Below are 17,546 nucleotides of genomic sequence, written 5' to 3'. Positions count from 1 at the left end.
CCTGTTATATGCCAGTGCAAATGTATCAATGGAAATCAAAACACAAAGTACATATTTTCTGCTTAGTGGATCCGTTTCCTCAAGTTCTATTTCTTTTCTTCTTTTTTAAATCTGGATTAGGGGATTACATTTTGAAAGCAAGAACATTTAACACTAAGAGTGGAGAAATCCTCACCAAACAACAGAAGCATGTATCCATTATTCCTATCAGCTCAGGCGATGTGAGATCCTTTATTTTAATGGTGCCATCCTTAGAAAACAAAGAAAGAAACAGATTTTATGAATCTGGAAGACCACAGACAAAACACAACTTATTATTGGTACAGCCAAAAAAGAAATTACAATTTGGTTAAGATTTCAGAACACTGGCATATGATAAGCTTTATTGATCAGCTTTATAATGCCTCAAAAATTCTGGAAAAGTTTACTTTATCATCATGTTGAACATTGACCAACAGACAGCTTTTCAAAGAACAATCTAAAATAAAAATTCTGATTTTTGAGTCGCCAATAAAAGTTTAAAACCAAGTAACTGGCAACACTCAAAATCACAAAATAGCATGTGTAGCCATAGTAACAATTGAACAAGGAATAATATGTATGACCTATGAAGGCTGCTTTTTATACTGCAGATACTTGTACATAGTTTTACTGCTTTGAGGGTCAGGAACAGAAGCAGCAACCCTATTTCTTTGATTTTATTTATTCAGTGTGTGCACATCTGAATCAAGAATTAGATGGCTGTTATTTTACTGGGGTTTCTCTTTCAGTCTGTTCAAAGTATTATGGCAATTTTTTATTTTCCCTCTCTGAGTCCATTACTTTTTCCAAAGTAATAGACAGTCTTTCAGCCTAGCTTCAATTAGTTTTGACCATTCAGAAGTTAATTGCCACTGTGAATGTTGTCAAATTTGCTATCTTCTTTTCAGTGCTAATGATGCTAATGAACTGATAGTCACAAAGCATTAATTTACAGCTTTTGTAGAGAAGCTGGTTTCTTTTCATCTGGAAGATGGACTAACCAGTATATCTTCATTTAAAACACATGTTTTAGGGATGCAAGGGATGACTTGCCAAAGTGCTTCTGAAATGTATTTGAGTTATTAATACCTAACAGTTTTACAGCACTTTTCACTTAAAGAGTTACTATCATTGTGGTAATGCAAATTGCAAAAAAGGCAAGCACCACAAGCTACTTATCCAAAAGAAAAAAAAAATAAATCAATTTATGTAGAGTGAAAAACATACATGAAGTTGAATTATGCTTAACTACAATTTGATTAAGTTATACCATACTTTCACAGCCAGTGAAAAGGCATAAACAGAAAACTCCCACAAACCTTAATAGCTTGCTCAAAGTTAAGAACCTTTCTGTTAACTTGGTTTCCAATCATACCAGCATCCATCTTGGGATCCATCATTTCAATGGCAGACATGGCTTCAAAAAGACCAAAACTAAGGAGACAAAAATGATCCAAATTTAACTACCTTATACAAAATGGTCTTTACAAACCAGTGTAAAAGAACATATCGTGACAACCTTAAGTACATTGCGTTCTGACTGATGACAATAAAGTATGAGAGGAACTGCAGGCATGGGAGGGATCAGGGGAAAAGTGTGAAGAAGTAGGAGCAGTGGAGAGGAGCTGGTACGGACTGACTGCAGCACTCATTCCTCATCCCTCTGTACCACTTCTGGGTAGGGAAGGAGAGTTAGAGCAGTTGGGAATGAAGGAGTGAAGCTGAGCCTGGCAAAGAGGGGAGGAAAGTCGTTGGTTTAATACTTAACTTTTTATTTCTACCTGAATGAGTAAATACATTTTAATTGGCAGTAAATTAATTTTCACTGAGAGGATGGTTGGGCACTGAAACAAGCTCCCAATGGCAGTGGTTACAGCACCAAGCCCATCAGAGTTCAAGAAGTGTTTGGATACCACTCAGACACATGGTCTGATTTTTGGGTGGTCCTCTGTGGAGCCAGGAGTTGGATTCAATGATCCCTGTGGGTCCCTTTCGACTCAGTGTATTTGATTCTATTATCAATCTTGAGAGAGCATGGTTTTCAGGAATTTAAGGATTGTTCGAGAAGTATGTAAGAGATGCTTAGCAGAAAACACTTAGTCTTTATTTTAAGCCATTTTAAGAGCACTACTTAGGCAAACATCACACTACTAAATACATATTTCTATACACCCCATACAGACATACCACCTTTTTAAAAATCACGTAAAATTATAAAATGATGTTAAGTGAAAGATGTTCTTTATTATGTTACATCCAAAACCTTAAGTAAGACACATCATAGAATGGTTTGGGTTAGAAGATCACCTAAAAGAAGATCACCTTAAAGATCACCTAATTCCAATCCTTCTGCCATGTGCAGGGACAGCTTCCACTAGATTTGACTGCTCAAAGCCGCATCCAACCTGGCCTTGAACACTTCCAGGGATGGGGCACTCAGAGCTTCTCCATTCCAGTGCCTCACCTTCCTCATTGTGAAGAACTTCTTCCTATTATCTAATCTAAATCTACTCTGTTTTAGTACCCTTTCTCCAGATTGCTCATGTAAAAAGTCTCTCTCCATCTTTTTTATAAACCCCTTTGGTCTCCCCAGAGCCTTCTTTTCTCCAGACTGAACATCCCCAGCTCTCTCAGCCTTTCATCGTAGGAGAGATACTCCAGCCCTCTGATCATCTTTGTAGCCCTCCTCTGGGCCTGCTCAAACAGGTTCACGTCTTTCTTGGACACAGCACTCCAACTGAGACCTTACAAGGGAGAGCAGAGGGGGACAATCAGCTCCCTCCACCTGCTGGCCACACCTCTTTTGATACAGCCCAGGATGCAGTTGGCTTTTTGGGCTGCAAGCGCACACTGCTGGCTCGCGTTGAGCTTTTTGACCACCAGAATCCCCAAATCTTTCTCCACAGGGTTGCTCTCACAGTGCTGTTCTTCTCTCAGTCTGTGCTCAGGTCCAGGATTGCCCTGACCCAGCTGCAGCACCTTGCACGTGGACTTGTGGAACATCATTAGGTTCACGTGGGCCCAGTTCTCAAGCTTGATTATGTATATATCCCCCACAAATTAATGGCGTTACACGTTATAAACAACAATATACATTGAATATACTAGCTTTGTTTCAAATGGGCATTATAAGAAAACTGATCGCAAAAATTAACCAAACAGAAGAACTCCAGCATGAGACCTCAGTGCCAGGGAAGCTCATGGAGCAGATTATCTTGAGAGTCATCACGCGGCACTTGCAGGGCAAGCAGGCGATCAGGCCCAGTCAGCATGGGTTTATGAAAGGCAGGTCCTGCTTGACGAACCTGATCTCCTTCTCTGACAGAGTGATGCACTGGGTAGATGAGGGAAAGGCTGTGGATGTGGTCTACCTTGACTTCAGCAAGGCTTTTGACACTGTTTCCCACAGCATTCTCCTCAAGAAACTGGCTGGATAGTCGGGCCCAAAGAGTCGTGGTGAATGGAGTCAAATCCAGTTGGAGGTCGGTCACTAGTGGTGTTCCCCAGGGTTCGGTGCTGGGCCCGGGCCTCTTTAATATCTTCATCGATGATCTGGATGAGGGCATTGAGTGCACCCTCAGTAAGTTGGCAGATGACACCAAGTTAGGTGCGTGTGTCGATCTGCTCGAGGGCAGGAAGGCTCTGCAGGAGGATCTGGACAGGCTGCACCGATGGGCTGAGGTCAGCTGCACGAAGTTCAACAAGGCCGAGTGCCGGGTCCTGCACCTGGGGCACAGTAACCCCAAGCAGAGCTACAGGCTGGGAGAGGAGTGGTTGGAGAGCTGCCAGGCAGAGAAGGACCTGGGAGTAGTGGTTGATAGTCGGCTGAATATGAGCCAGCAGTGTGCTCAGGTGGCCAAGAAGGCCAACGGCATCCTGGCTTGTATCAGGAACAGTGTGACCAGCAGGGCTAGGGAGGTGATTGTCCCCCTGTACTCGGCTCTGGTGAGGCTGCACCTCGAGTACTGTGTTCAGTTTTGGGCCCCTCGCTACAAGAAGGACATGGAGGTGCTCGAGCGAGTCCAGAGAAGGGCGACGAAGCTGGTGAGGGGCCTGGAGAACAAGTCCTATGAGGAGCGGCTGAGGGAGCTGGGCTTGTTCAGCCTGGAGAAAAGGAGGCTCAGGGGCGACCTTATTGCTCTCTACAGGTCCCTTAAAGGAGGCTGTAGCGAGGTGGGGGTTGGCCTGTTCTCCCACGTGCCTGGTGACAGGACAAGGGGGAACGGGCTAAAGTTGCGCCAGGGGAGATTTAGGTTGGATGTTAGGAAGAACTTCTTTCCCAAAAGGGTTGTTAGGCATTGGAACGGGCTGCCCAGGGAAGTGGTGGAGTCACCATCCCTGGAGGTCTTTAAAAGACGTTTAGATGTAGAGCTCAGGGATATGGTTTAGTGGAGGACTGTTAGTGTTAGGTCAGAGGTTGGACTCGATGATCCTGAGGTCTCTTCCAACCTAGAAATTCTATGATTCTGTGATATGTGACAATGTATCTTTTGTAGTCAGGAAGTTCGTAAAAGCTTCATAGGATACACTCAATGAAAGACTGGCCTACAAAGACAGGATATAGTGCCTCACCTTTTGTACACTGATACTCAGTGGATTTGCTGAACAAGCCTTTCTTAAATGAAAAAAGATTACTGCATGGTAGATGCTCTAATTCTGAGAGTCAGTTATGTATAAAATTATACTATGAAAATGTGCTTTGACTCTACTGAGTAACTTTGTGACATCCTTGAACACAATTTTAAGCATTTAAATAGCTTATTTCTGTCTTCTGAGCTATTAGTGAGCTATTAGTCTTAAGTGGGCAGTTCTTCCCTTCTGCAAATGAACAGACTTACGCAGTTAAATGATTTACATTTTCTTGAAAATGTTTTAATCTTAATTCATTCTTTAAAAAAAAAATAAAAAATAATAAGATCTTAGTACATGCTTTTTGTTGAAGTATATTTTTTCCTTAGACTGTAGAGTTCTCAGTTTCCACCTTGGCATCATGTTTTAGAATTACTCTAAAACACATCTATCTAAAACTTGCTAATAACAACTGAGGTAATTGAATTTTAAAACTTGAAACCTTTCCGGTCTTTTTGTGTAAAAGCACGTCCATATAAAATAGGTTAGTAGGTTCACCACTTTCAACATCACTGATGATCTTGAACAAGTTCCATAAACTTCTAATATTCACACTAAATCTATTAACAGGAAAAGTAATGCTATACTGGCACTATGAGAAATGTTTGGCCTTCGTATAGATGCATCATATACATGCTAATGAGGATGAATGGCTATTATGAATATTTCAACTATTTTAGTTAAATAAAAATTAAAAGAAACTTAGTTCATACTGCATGACTTACTCATTAGGAAGTATTAATACATTTGCACTAATTCTATTTCAAAAAACAAAACTATCCCAAAGGCATACTTACAGCTTGTCATGAAGCAGTTCTCCTAACTTGAGTTCTACAAAGGAACAGAACATGATAAATGATTATAATCATCTTTCTAACAGAACTTCCAACAAACTTCCAGGATAGTTGTATTACTTAAAAACGGTATTACACTAAATGGGAAAGGCGTGGGAAGCAGACCAGGCATTTCTACCCTACTTTATTTGCTTTTACTTAAAAAGCACTTTTAAAACTGAAAGGCTAGAAAAACAGCTCTTCATATTTCCTAAGCCTTCTCTGCTATTCTAGCACTTGAAGGGGTTTAAACTTACCCAACAGTAGCATTTGAATAGCCTGAAACATGGGACAGCAGTTTTCCATGCTCCTTTATGCAGATGTTCAATATTTCCAGAGAAGGCGTTTACTGAAATGCTTGCTTTTTCATATTATTTTTAACAAATACATCTGAAGATGTATTTGATGAGCAAAAAAAGTATAGATCACTAATAAAAGGGAATTATTTCAAAGTATAAGGAAATTGTGTCTATTGCCTGTGTGTGGTAAGGTAAGTTTTACACTTTTTCCTTAGTGTCATCATAAAATCAATTAAAAAAAAAGTTGCTGTCATTGTACACTAATAGCTAATAACCATAAAGACACTATTTAAGTGACACTACTTAATTTATTAATAGCTAATAACCATAAAGACACTATTTAAATGAAACCAATTGTTTCCCTGTTGAGTGGGATGTACTGCGTCTCCTCTGAATGTCACCCTTATTTCGAAGATGAAAAATGAAGCACTGACCAATTAAATGAAAAAAAAAAAACAACAGATCCTGCACATTCAAAAACGTACAGAAAAAAAGTATTGATTCTGCATAGATGTGAACTTTCCATTTAGCACAAGACAGGAAGAACTCTTTGCAAAGAAAAAAAAAAAAATCAGACGCAAAAACGCGTATGACAACAATAGAAAAAACGTAACTAGGGAAGATATTTATGTAATCTGCAAGAAGCTAGGCACGGTTCTTCTGATATATCTATCCTTGCAGTAAATGAAACACAGGGAACCATAGCATCAGTGTGGTCCACTCATCTGGATCTTGAACACAGGCCAAACTACTTAACCATGGGACTATCCTCAGCACTCCACGGGTTCCTGTTTTTCTCAGAACATGAGTAGTAAAACTCACCTCTACAGGCTTCTTCGAATTCCTGGGTTATATCTACCCAGCTTGTGTTGCTCTCTTCCATCTTGTCAGGCATACCGAGTTCCCATCCCGAATCATCATCTTCGACTGACGCCTTCATAACCATGGTGCCGGACCTGCAAACCCGCATCACACACGGGACACGTTACGCACGAATTACAGAAAGCGCTTCAACAGAGCATTATTTTTCCCTGCAATACCAGCGGACACGGGAAAAGAGACTAACCTGGCTTCACTTAAACAGCTACCGCATAAAAGATTGACAAAAAACTAGCCGTAAAGCTCTTCTTTAAAGGATGTAGCTCACGGGCTACGACGGAAAACCCCGCCGGCGGCCCGCTCCCTCCCGGCTCGGCCTCCCCACCGGAGGCCTCCGCGGGGCCGGGACCGTTGGGGCCGGAGCCGTTGGGGGCGGCCGTTGGGAGCGGTTGCCCGCTGCCGGGCGCCTCAACGGCCGCGCTGGGCCCGGGGGACGCCCGGGGGACGCTCGCCCGGGACCGCCGGTGCCGCGCCTCGCCCGGTGCCGCCCCCCTGCCCCCAGACGCCCGCCCCGAGCCCCCCGCGGCCCCCGGCCCTCACCCGCCGCACGCAGCGAGCGCCCCTCGGTCTCGGTCGCCGCCGCCGCCGCCGGACGCCAACGGGAGTCGGCCCGCTTGCGCATGCGCCGTTGCGCCTCCGCGCACCGACTTCTGCGCATGCGCGCGGCGCCGCTCCAGGCTGGCGGGCGGGAGGGGGTCGGTGGCGGCCCGAGGGGAGGGGAGGGGAGGGGGAAGGGGAGGGGGAAGGGGCTGCGCTGTGCTGTAGGCACACGTCCTGGAGAAATGCTCGGGTCTGTGTAACGCTTATCTCGTGCTGATGCGAAGGGTATGATTGTGAGCAGCAGGCCGTTGCTGCTGAGCCCGACAGTGGCTGAGCGTCCGTGAATGCAAGCTGGCCATACCTCCCTGTCTGTAACAGACGCAATGCCAGCAGCGCTAGCGCTCTGCTCTGCAGACAGGGGAGGATTCTGCACTTCAGGGGAAATTCTGTTTCGTTTCAGGCAAAACAACTCAAATTATTGTTACAGATTGTTTCATAGATACAAAATTAAATAAAAAACCTTCAGTCCTTCACTCATTTCTGAAAAGATCGTACGTTGGCAGCTTGTTCGCGATGCTTCCGTTATCCAGCACCTGTGTATGTTTGTGTGCCGGCGGAACTCCAGGAGCTGTGACCTGGCTCTTGCGATGATCGCGTTCCAGTTCTCAGCAGGCCGGTGGGTGCGTCGTAACTGGCCGTAAGCACTTCTCATGGAAAAAATACCAGGAGTCAAAGATGAGCAGGTTGGTTGCGTTTGTGTGAAGTGACCGTAGCAGTTTAAAAAGCGAGTATGTGTTCCCTGCAGTCATCAGTAATCTGAGGTGTTTTGTTTCGAGAACATCAAAGCCCTTTAACTTTATAGGATACAACAAAGCTCACTGATAGGGCAGAGTGAAGGAGTGAGCTAACTTTGATATGTGTGATACTCACACGGGGGCAAACAAAAGAATAAAATCTCTTTTTACTTATTTTTAGGTTCCACACATGCACCTTTTCTTTGGGGGAAAAGTGTATTACAAAAGTCAGTAGTATTTAAAAGTCCTTGGTGCTTAATGGAAAAATAGCCTTTTTTCTCTTAGACAAGCACATCTGTTTGGATGTGCTAATAAAGGGGTGGGGTGGAAAGCAACCTGCTTGTAGTTATCAGGGCCTGCGTCCAGAACTTGTCATATGTTTCCTTCTTGGTGGACTGGGAGTAGCTTAAATGTAAAGATTATGAGGAACTCAGTTCAATTTTAATTAAGAAGTACCTTTGTTCCTGTAATATAGTAAGAACATGTCATCATATACTTGATTTAAATAGGCTGGTTTGTTCAAGAAAACTTCAGCTAACCTTGTACTGATTTAGGGTATAGTCAGTTGACTGCCTGCTCTTTTTGTCTTTCCAGAACAATTTTATATTAATGTTGATGGTACTGATGTATTTTGTATGTGTGTGTAATACAGAGTCTATTTTTACACTGTAGGAACTTGTATTAAATCATTATGAATTTTTTAAAGATACTTATGAGAAGATAGGAGCAGACTTGTCATATACTGTTCAGCTTAAAGAAAAAAAAAAATCCTGCAAAAGGAATTTTGATCTGCAGAGAGAGAGGGAAAGAGAAAAAGCACCTGCAGTGTTATAAATCCATCACAGCAAGACAGGTCACCTGCTGCAAGTTGGTTTCAGTTAGAGTTTCCCCATCTCATTGTTTTTGAAGGTTATTCTTTACCTTTGTCTTGCTCAAAGAACAGTGGTAATTTTCAAGAACTTGATTGTTTATATGCACTTGTCAAGAGGAATAATTGGTGCAGGGAGAGAAGGAAAATAGAGATGTGTCGAAGTTTGTAAATATTTTCATAAACAGAAAGAAGGTGACCTTCAACTGGGCCAAAGTTCATTTTAATCCTTGCCGTTCGTTAACGTGCCTGTATGTGGAGGAATTTACCACAGGGTATTCCAGGGTAATGGTCTGTTTAAAAACAAAACAAAACACAACAATGAAATCAACTGAAAAACTGCCCCCAGTGTGCAGCTTCATAGTACTGTGCTGACAGTTTTGTACTAATATAAGTTGTTAATCTCTGGTACAGCGATATAACTAAAAATACTTAGATATTTCTCAGGATCAACCATACATGGCAGGATATGAAGACATAGCAAAATATTGCCCTCAGTGTACAAATTAAATGAGGTACATACATTCTTCCTTTTTCATTTTTTATTTTTAAACTGTGAGAATGGAAGTTTTTGACTGGAATGTGAGCAATTCACTCTCTTTTTTTTGAGTTTATAACCTGTGTGTATGAATAAAATTCGGTTGTCTTTAGGTATATGAAAAAAAAGTGTCTGAATTGGCACAAGCCTATGAAGCGTGATGCGTCACTTTGGAAATCCCTCTCCTTACCACCTCAAAACAACCCTCCCCCTGAGTCCCACCAATCCCAGAAGACTAGGATGAAAGTACCCAGTAGGGTACAAATCTATACATTCTGAATTAGTCTGTGCAAAGAATATTGATGGGTTATTTCTTTTGTGGTGTTATAAAAGCAAGAATAGCTGAATGAACCACAGATGTGAGGTTGAACTGAAATGCTTTTGTATTTGTTGAAATACATACATAGTAGAGCACAAAAGATCTTCTCAAAGGTGAAAAAGAACAGAGGCTATGCTGGAATAGTACCAAGTATTCTAATTGTTAGAGAGGAATGACATATCTAGAGATAAAGAGCCAAAGCCAAATTCTCCAGTGTGTATGTAGAAACAAGTGTTGGCTCTCAAATGAGGGAGTGATTATTTTTCACAGTTAAGGAGAAGTGGTAGCTATGTTTATTATCACAGACTGACTGGATTTATTGAGTATACAGGGGCTATAGAAACAGGCAAGGCGGATTTAACTAGTGCAGGTTAAGATTTAATAATAAACAGTGAGTAACCTGGTGATAATTACAAGGGAAACTGAGAAAGGGAGAGGATAGGGTCTAATCATGCTTACATATTGTTTCCATTAAAGTATGTTGGAGAACTTTCTCAATCTCTTTGTTTTTCATGCTCCCAGAGGGAATAGCCATTAACTTTAAAAATTGTTTCTGATTATTTTAGTTATATAGGCTGATTGTGGAACTCCCAATGTGCTGCATATGTATTAGTAAATATTTGAATAACGGACTGTAAGCATGCAGTTGGGGGAGGGGAGCCATTTGTTGTTTGCAAACTTTCACTCTTGCATAAGCTTCTGGAAAGTGTTGCTGGATTCATTGTTCTTACTGCCTTTCCAAAAATAGTAAATGAATACAATATGATTTGTGTAAACATAGAAGCTACTTTTTTTTTTTTTTTTTAAGCTTACATTGCTGGATACCTCTCAGGTCCTTGCCTTTCCACACTGACTGCAGATTGACATACTTTTGCTACTTTTTTTTCTTTTTTTTGTAAGTGCATGGATTATCCCATTTGCAAGAGTACACTTGTGTCAAAATTCTCTACAATTAGCAAAATCAGAGGCCTAGTCTTGTATGGAACCAGTTCTGTTTTGCAAGGCAGTGTTGCTGTTATTTTCAGAAAAGTGTGTCTGGGACCCGTCAAGCTTTCATGTAATGACAGCAATATAATTTGTCATCACCTCATTTTCAAAACACCACAGATTTATGGTTTTCTCTGGCTAAATAAAAAACTTAATTGTTTCCAGTAGTTTTGTGTACCTGTCAAAGATTTCACTTGGAATGTTGTAAAACTGTGTGAATTTAAAAAGCATAATGAACCTTTATATTAATTTCATAGCATATGATAAATGTTCAGAATTGTATTGTGTTTTAAGTGTAATCTTTTAAGCATATCTTTACAAAGGATCCAAACTATTGACTTTTGCACACAGGAATGTATTTGAAAACAAAATAGGGGAAGTTCTTGCAGTCTCATGTAAATAAATTCCACCAGAATCGGTGAAAATTCTTTTGCAAATTAGAACAATATTGGCCTGCTGCTAACTTTGTACATTTGTTCTAAAGACAAAGTTGTGTTCTGTAGAAATAAATCCTAAATGTGGAATCACTGCACCTGAAAACAAAACAAAACAACAATGACAAGATTGATAAATGAATGACCTTCAACATCCATGTGCAGATGTTCTGGTAGTAAAAATAGAAATGCACAGAAAAATCGTTTGGGTGAAATAACTAAGATAGTTTTCATTTTGTTCTTGGGTCATATTTATTTTTTCGTTCTTCTGAGTACATTCACAATGTGAGAGTTTAGCGGACTTCAGGAAAGGATCCAAGTATTTGTTTAGCCATGTTACTATCGCTCATTTTTTTCTGAAGTGGAATGGCACTTGTTGCCAGTCTCAACCAAGTTAATCCAATGCTGTGTCCTCCTTCTACAGTAGAGACTTTTCATGTTTTTAGCTAATTTATTTTTGTCGTGTGCCAGGATACACGGAGAGCTATTTAAAAATATTCTCTTCTGAACTAACTTAAGTGAACTGATTCTTTCTTCAGTTTAAAAAAAAAAGGGGGGGGAATTTTTTTTTTATATTCCCCTTCTTTGCTTTTTACTTGCCAGTGCCTGCCTGATACTATTTTTGTCTTTGACTGAGTCATACTTGAGTTTATTCTACGTCTTCTGCTAATGCCAATATTGCTGTAGACAGAGTTATGCATTTAAAATTATTCCATGAATAGAACATCGCAGAAAACTTGTAGCTGTGCTGTTTGCTGCTTTAAAGTATTCTCTGTTAATAGCTGTCCAACATGACTGCTGTTATGGAACAAGTGAGACTGTTCCTGCCCAGTGCCAATATGCTGGTAAATTCCTGCATTCTGATTCTCTGCATTCCTCTTACGCAAGCTACACGACTGAAGAACATGTAAGGTAGGAGAGGAAGGAATCCCCATCCAAATCTGTGTGTATTCTCTGATCATAATCCATAGGTGCACAAGTTCCAGGAAGCATAATTAATGTTGATGTATTTGTAACTAAGTAAGATCAGGCACTGCTTATGTGCCTTAACTGCTCCTATCCATTCATTTTAATATGTTGGAGAGGGGAATTCGGAAGCCATAATCAGCATTTATGCAAAAATGACGTGATAATGGACTTAAGAATCTGTTACACCACTTTAAACTTGAATTAGCTCCAGCATAACAGCAGTTGGCTTCCATGATCTAATGGGCAGAAATTGGCTGCCACTAGCTAGCTAGGCAAACATTGTATTTAAGCAGAGCCAGATAGGAGGACTGGTATCTCCTCCCTATCACAGGTACACAAAAGTAGTACCCTGGTCCTGACTTTCAGGTTTCTGCTGACTCGAGCAGCTTTGTTCTGTGTCCAGAAGGTATAGATGTGTATCTTCTCTGCACAGATCACTTGTGGGCTGCATGGATGATAAGTGGAACGTAATCTAATACCGTGACACCATTGGAGCTAAGGCAAGCAGTAAACTATTCTTCAGGTGTATCGACCCTGAGGAAGGGTTGCCAGACATCACCCAAAGTGCAGAGCTGCTTGCTAGAGAGTAAAGCTTTGGAAATCTTTGTTCCAGTTGTTGGGGGTGGCATAAATGATGGTGTGTAAGGCAGGAGTTGCAGGTGGCATAGGAAAGTTGGGTAATATGCATGGATGTTGAAAGGCACGGTGAGTGGGAGCGTGTGTGCTTCAAAACCTGCTTCTTGCTGGATGAGCATCAGGACGGGAGGCTCTGTGTTACTGGGGATGACGGCCTCGGGAGAAGCACCGCCTGTCCGCACCGGCAGAACCACACACCTTGGGGCCCAGGGCCGGCACCCGCCGCGACAGGCCGGGCGGCGCCCCCGGCAGCCCCTCAGGGCAGGTCCCTGAGGCAGCCCCAGCAGGACGAGGACGAGGGCGAGGCGCAGGCAGCGGGCGGCCGACCCCCGCGCCCCCCGCGGCCAGGTGAAGCCCTCCCCGCGGCGGCCGCCGGCGCGGCCTCGGGGCGCCTGCGCGGGGCGGGGCGGGCGCTGCGGAGCGGAGGGGAGCGGGGCGGGCACGGCCCCGCTGCCGGTCCCGGTCCCGGTCCCGGTCCCGGAGCCGGTGCCGGTCCTGCCGCCGCCGCCGAGCGGATGAGGACGGCGGGGGCGCAGCCCGCAGCCCCCGGCACGGCCCGCGGGGAGCCGCCCGCAGGCGGTGAAGCTCCGCGGGCGCCTGCGGAGATGTAAGGGGCGGGGAACCGGGAACGGGGACCCGGGAACCGGGAGCGGGGAGCGGGGAGCGGGGCTGGCGGGCGTGGGGGAGGCTGCGGCTGCTCGGCGTGCCCGCGGGGTGTGGAGCAGCGTGAAACTTGCACGCGGGGTCGTGGTTTTCGTGTCTGTGTTGCCCTGAAGAGGGAACTGCCCGCCTAGCGATTGCATTTTATTATTATTATTTTTTTTTTTTCCCCCTTGCAAACGGTGTGCTTGTAGCCGAGCAGGTGCGTTTAAGCCGCCAGGACTGCCCTCACGGGTTGTGTGTAAGGGAACGGCTTCCCTGTTTTGCAAGGAGTCATTGTATGTCTGGCTGCCGCATATAATGACAGGGCGATGCTAATAGGACAGCCCCACCTTCTGGTTAATCCGGCAGTGAAATCATACTTGTTGACCTAAGAGTTTTTCTGGAAATACCAGACGACGCACAATGTGAGTGCAAGTGCAAGGCTCTATTTTTTTTTATTTTTTTGGCTGGGGGAGAGTGGCAAGACGATGTCCTTTTCTGGAAACCTTTGTGTGTAACATCAGGATAATTTTATCACGTACCCCCATTTCAGCAGAACAGATTGTTATTGTTAGCCTCTGATGTCTTAACTCATCACTGTGGTTCTTTGTTTTTGTTTTTATATGCTAGCCTAAACTGTGGACTTCAAGAGCTTAATAAAAATGAGCCTCTACTTTTATTTCCTTCAAAAAGGTAAAGAAGGATGCCAAACCAAGGAATAGTCTTGAAGTGTGGATATTGTAAGGGTAGGCAGTGAAGAGGTACCTAATCACAGAGGGGCAGGGCTCATGCTTAAAGTTCCATCACAAATTGTCCTCTAAATAAAAGCTTTTGGATCGAAAAATAGTGACTTGCTTTGGTAGCAGTGGTGGCCATGCTCTGCCCTAAATCTTGCTGAGGCTCGTGAGCCACAGCAGGCCTCCATGTGATGGCTCCGTGGGCCAGACAGCTCGTTAGCAGCAGGGCGGAGCCTGATCCTACAAAATCTCTCACGGGAAGTAAGGAAGCGCATCAGGGTCTAGCAAACGGCCTGATAAGGGATCTGAACTCGACTACAGGTCAACCACTTCAACTAATAAGTATGTTGCCTCATCTCCTTCCTCCCTGTAATCAAAGGAGGAGTCGTCTTGACACCCTTGCTCTGTTATCTGCGGAGCTTGGACGAAGGCTGGTGCTGCCCCGCTCCCCCGTTGTGTGCATGTTGTGCACCTGCCCTCGGTGCGATGCAGGCCCCACGGTCAGGCCTCCCCTGCGATCACATCCACACCCTGTGGTGTGGCAATGATGTGAATAAGCGCTAAGGGGAGGGGGATTGCACAACCTGGGTGATAAACAAATGGGCAAAAGGCTTGAGTGCTGGAAAATTACTGATCAAAAGATGAATGATGGTCTTGCAATCCTATAAATACTGATCCCAGACGAGCTCAGCTCTCCAGAGAACGCAGCAAGCTGCACCCTTCTGCTCCCCGAGCTCAGGTGCCCCACGGTGTTGGGCTGCCCAGGGCTGAGGCTGTGAGGAGCAAGCTTGTCCATGGGCAAACAGGGAGTAGGGTGAGTAATTCACTCCAGGGGGTATTTTGGAAGCACGTGTGACTGGTTTCAGACACCCTCAGGACTCTGCAGTAAGACCTGGGTGAACCTTGCCATTCACCTCTCTTTAAGTAACTTGTCATTTCTGTTGTAGCAAATTCCTGTAGATCATTGTGTTAATTGACTAATACTTAGATACCGATTAAGTACTGTTAAAATTCATATAAACTGTGTTATCTGTTATAAGGCAGTATTATAAATCCTTAATTGCTGCTTCGTTAGAGTTGTGTAAATCTAATTCTGCAACAGTAGTAAACAGTAAAAAGCAATCGGCTGATTCTCATTACAGTTAAGCTTACCCTTCTTGGAAGCATCCTTTCCAAAATTATGCATGAGAAGCTACAGCTGGAGAGGGGAAACCTGAGAGAAGGCTTTTTGAAGTCCTCTTGGCTGATGGAGGCAACTTGCTGTTTCACCTCTTGTTTAGGTGTTAGCCTAGTGAAGACGTGCACGAGTTCGGGGAGTCGGTAGCAACCTGTCTCATGATGAGAGACTTTGCGGCCTCGAAACATGGTGACGCTCTGCTGGACACATCTGGGAGCTGCCTGTTTTTGGGGTCTTGGCATACATTAATTGAATCTGTTCTTTGATTTCTAGCATCTGTGAGCTCATTGCTCTGAAGAGATTGCTCCTATGGTAGGAATTGCTGATGTTTGGAAGAACTGAGTGCAGCTCAAGTCACTCTGGCACTGGAGTGATGGCCGCAGTAACTGAAGTATTTAAACTCCTTAAGGAACTTACAGAGGAAGTCAGGTTTCTTGGAATGAGCATGAGTGCTGAACAAGGCAGCTGCTTGTGGGAGTGCTTAGGAGGGATTTGTAATGGCAGTGTATCTCTGAGTATGCTTTCAAGCCCTGCCACTATCCACAGCTTAACTCCCCAATATCCTGTGCTAAGCATCAAGAAGATTATGAGCAGTTCGATGCGTGCCCTGGATACACAGACAGCTCAGCGTGGTTTACATTTGGAAATAGAGTTTTGTAACATTTAAATGTAGAAAGACTGAAAGTTGGGAGGGAGGAGGGGAGCACCCAGATATACTTCCTTTTTTTTTCTTTTTTTTTTTTAATAGCTACAAAGATGGTAGTCACGAAACTGTCATCCTAAAAGCCTAATACACTAAAAGATGCATATAACTGTTTTGCTACACCTTAAAAAAAAAAAAAAAAAAAAAAGCAATTTATGAGAAACAGGGTATCCAGTGTTGTGTATACTGGAGGGAGGCAATGCCGTTTTAATTGTTTCATGTATAATTCATAACCTAAATAGTACAAATCTACAAATCAAGGTTTTGAGAATGATAGTGATTGCTGAGAGATTTTATGGATTGTGATGTGATTGTATTTGTGCTTACTGATGAGCAGAATTACCTTAAAGAGCTGGAAATGCATTTCAGTGTATAAATCTGCAACATGGAGGCACTGTTTGATTGTTGTTCTGTTGTTTGTTCTTCTCGTCATCTGGATTAAAAGGCTTGATGGTTTGCTCTAACTCAGCAGGTGAACTAAAACAAGCATAGATTTTTGGATTATGTATTTACAGATCTATGTTAGCCATCCTGACAGCATAAGCCAAAGGGACCAGTCACTGGGTTAGATGCTGGCAAGCACCTCTGAGGTTTAACACTCTGTCATTGAAGCATTGCCAAGAAATCAGGAATATTACTGGGGTTTCCAGTTCGTGTTCAGTATGTGGCAAAGGGAAATGCTTAGTTTCTGCTATGATAGTCCTTCCCCTCATGGCTATTTTTACTGCCCCCCCACCTCCCCCCGTCCCCATACCATTCACCTTCTGCCTGATGAAAGGGTTATATTATCTGTGCAAGAAGCAGCTGACTTTGGCAATATTTCTGTCAACTCAAATCACGCAAGTTCTGAATGTGATACTCTTGAGTGTGACGTTGGCAAGTTTGTCATGTCTTGAGGAGTACAATTATGGTGCATTGGTAACTTTCTAGGAGCTTCTTTCCAGGCAAGAAATGAAGTGCGTTTTTTTCTGCTGAAAGACTTTGTGTATTGGTGTTAGCTGTTGTTGCTGTGGGTTTTTTGTTGTTGTTTGTTTTTAAGGGAATGAGTTAGATATTTACAGCTCTTCAGGCAGCTCATATCAGACTTGTTTTTACAGTTAAGTGTGGTGGTGGTAATAGGCTGCATGACATAGTTGGCAGGTTGCTGTGCAGGGCTTTGGTGCAGCAGTCTTCTGCGAAGCTTTATATGTGTTGTTTTGAATATCTGAGTGTATACTGCAGTTTATGTAGTCATGTCAAAAAGTAAGCGTTGTGCAATAATACAGCAGTGAGTGAACTAATCAGCTGACTTTATTTTCTACTATAAATATTTATAGGAAAGGGTACAAGGAAAAGGCAGTAGCTGATTTTTTAAGAGCACTTTTTTATTCAAAGTTGTGTTTAAACAGACTTTTTCAGTGTCTTGTAAATAATTATTTCAGTCCATAAACAGTTTCTGAGGCTCTGGGGTGTGTGAAATGCTGTGCTATCAAAAGCCTGTTTGCTTCTGGTTTAGTCTGCACTGGGACAGGGGAGGGTGGCACACGTATGCTTATGTGAGA

At 43.2% G+C, this 17,546-nt stretch overlaps 2 protein-coding genes across 8 annotated transcripts in view; one reads left to right on the top strand and one right to left on the bottom strand.

Annotated features, from left to right (window-relative positions):
- Nucleotides 1–7,296, bottom strand: part of NAA35 (N-alpha-acetyltransferase 35, NatC auxiliary subunit) — a 30,896-nt gene extending 23,600 nt beyond the window's left edge. Inside the window, exons 1-5 of one of the 2 annotated variants that reach the window (XM_082784370.1) lie at nt 7,202–7,296; nt 6,605–6,738; nt 5,448–5,481; nt 1,341–1,455; nt 176–250 (exon numbers count right to left, since the gene is read on the bottom strand). In XM_082784370.1, coding sequence (XP_082640496.1) covers nt 176–250; nt 1,341–1,455; nt 5,448–5,481; nt 6,605–6,728 — 348 coding nt within the window. In that variant the 5' untranslated portion in view covers nt 6,729–6,738; nt 7,202–7,296. Of the gene's footprint in view, nt 1–175; nt 251–1,340; nt 1,456–5,447; nt 5,482–6,604; nt 6,739–6,848; nt 7,124–7,201 lie in introns of those variants that run through there. The other variant, XM_082784371.1, reaches the window with a different exon arrangement.
- A 625-nt stretch (nt 7,297–7,921) lies between these two features.
- Nucleotides 7,922–17,546, top strand: part of AGTPBP1 (ATP/GTP binding carboxypeptidase 1) — a 64,894-nt gene continuing 55,269 nt past the window's right edge. For 2 of the 6 annotated variants that reach the window (XM_082783594.1, XM_082783600.1), the window contains exon 1: nt 13,174–13,353. In XM_082783594.1, the coding sequence (XP_082639720.1) occupies nt 13,262–13,353 (92 nt within the window). In that variant the 5' untranslated portion in view covers nt 13,174–13,261. Of the gene's footprint in view, nt 7,945–13,173; nt 13,354–14,861; nt 14,940–17,546 lie in introns of those variants that run through there. The other 4 variants (XM_082783599.1, XM_082783595.1, XM_082783598.1 and 1 more) reach the window with 4 other exon arrangements.

Source organism: Aythya marila (genome assembly GCF_965140915.1).
Source record: "Aythya marila genome assembly, chromosome: Z".
NCBI classification, from domain to species: domain Eukaryota; kingdom Metazoa; phylum Chordata; class Aves; order Anseriformes; family Anatidae; genus Aythya; species Aythya marila.
This window is presented reverse-complemented; position numbering and strand designations above follow the sequence as displayed.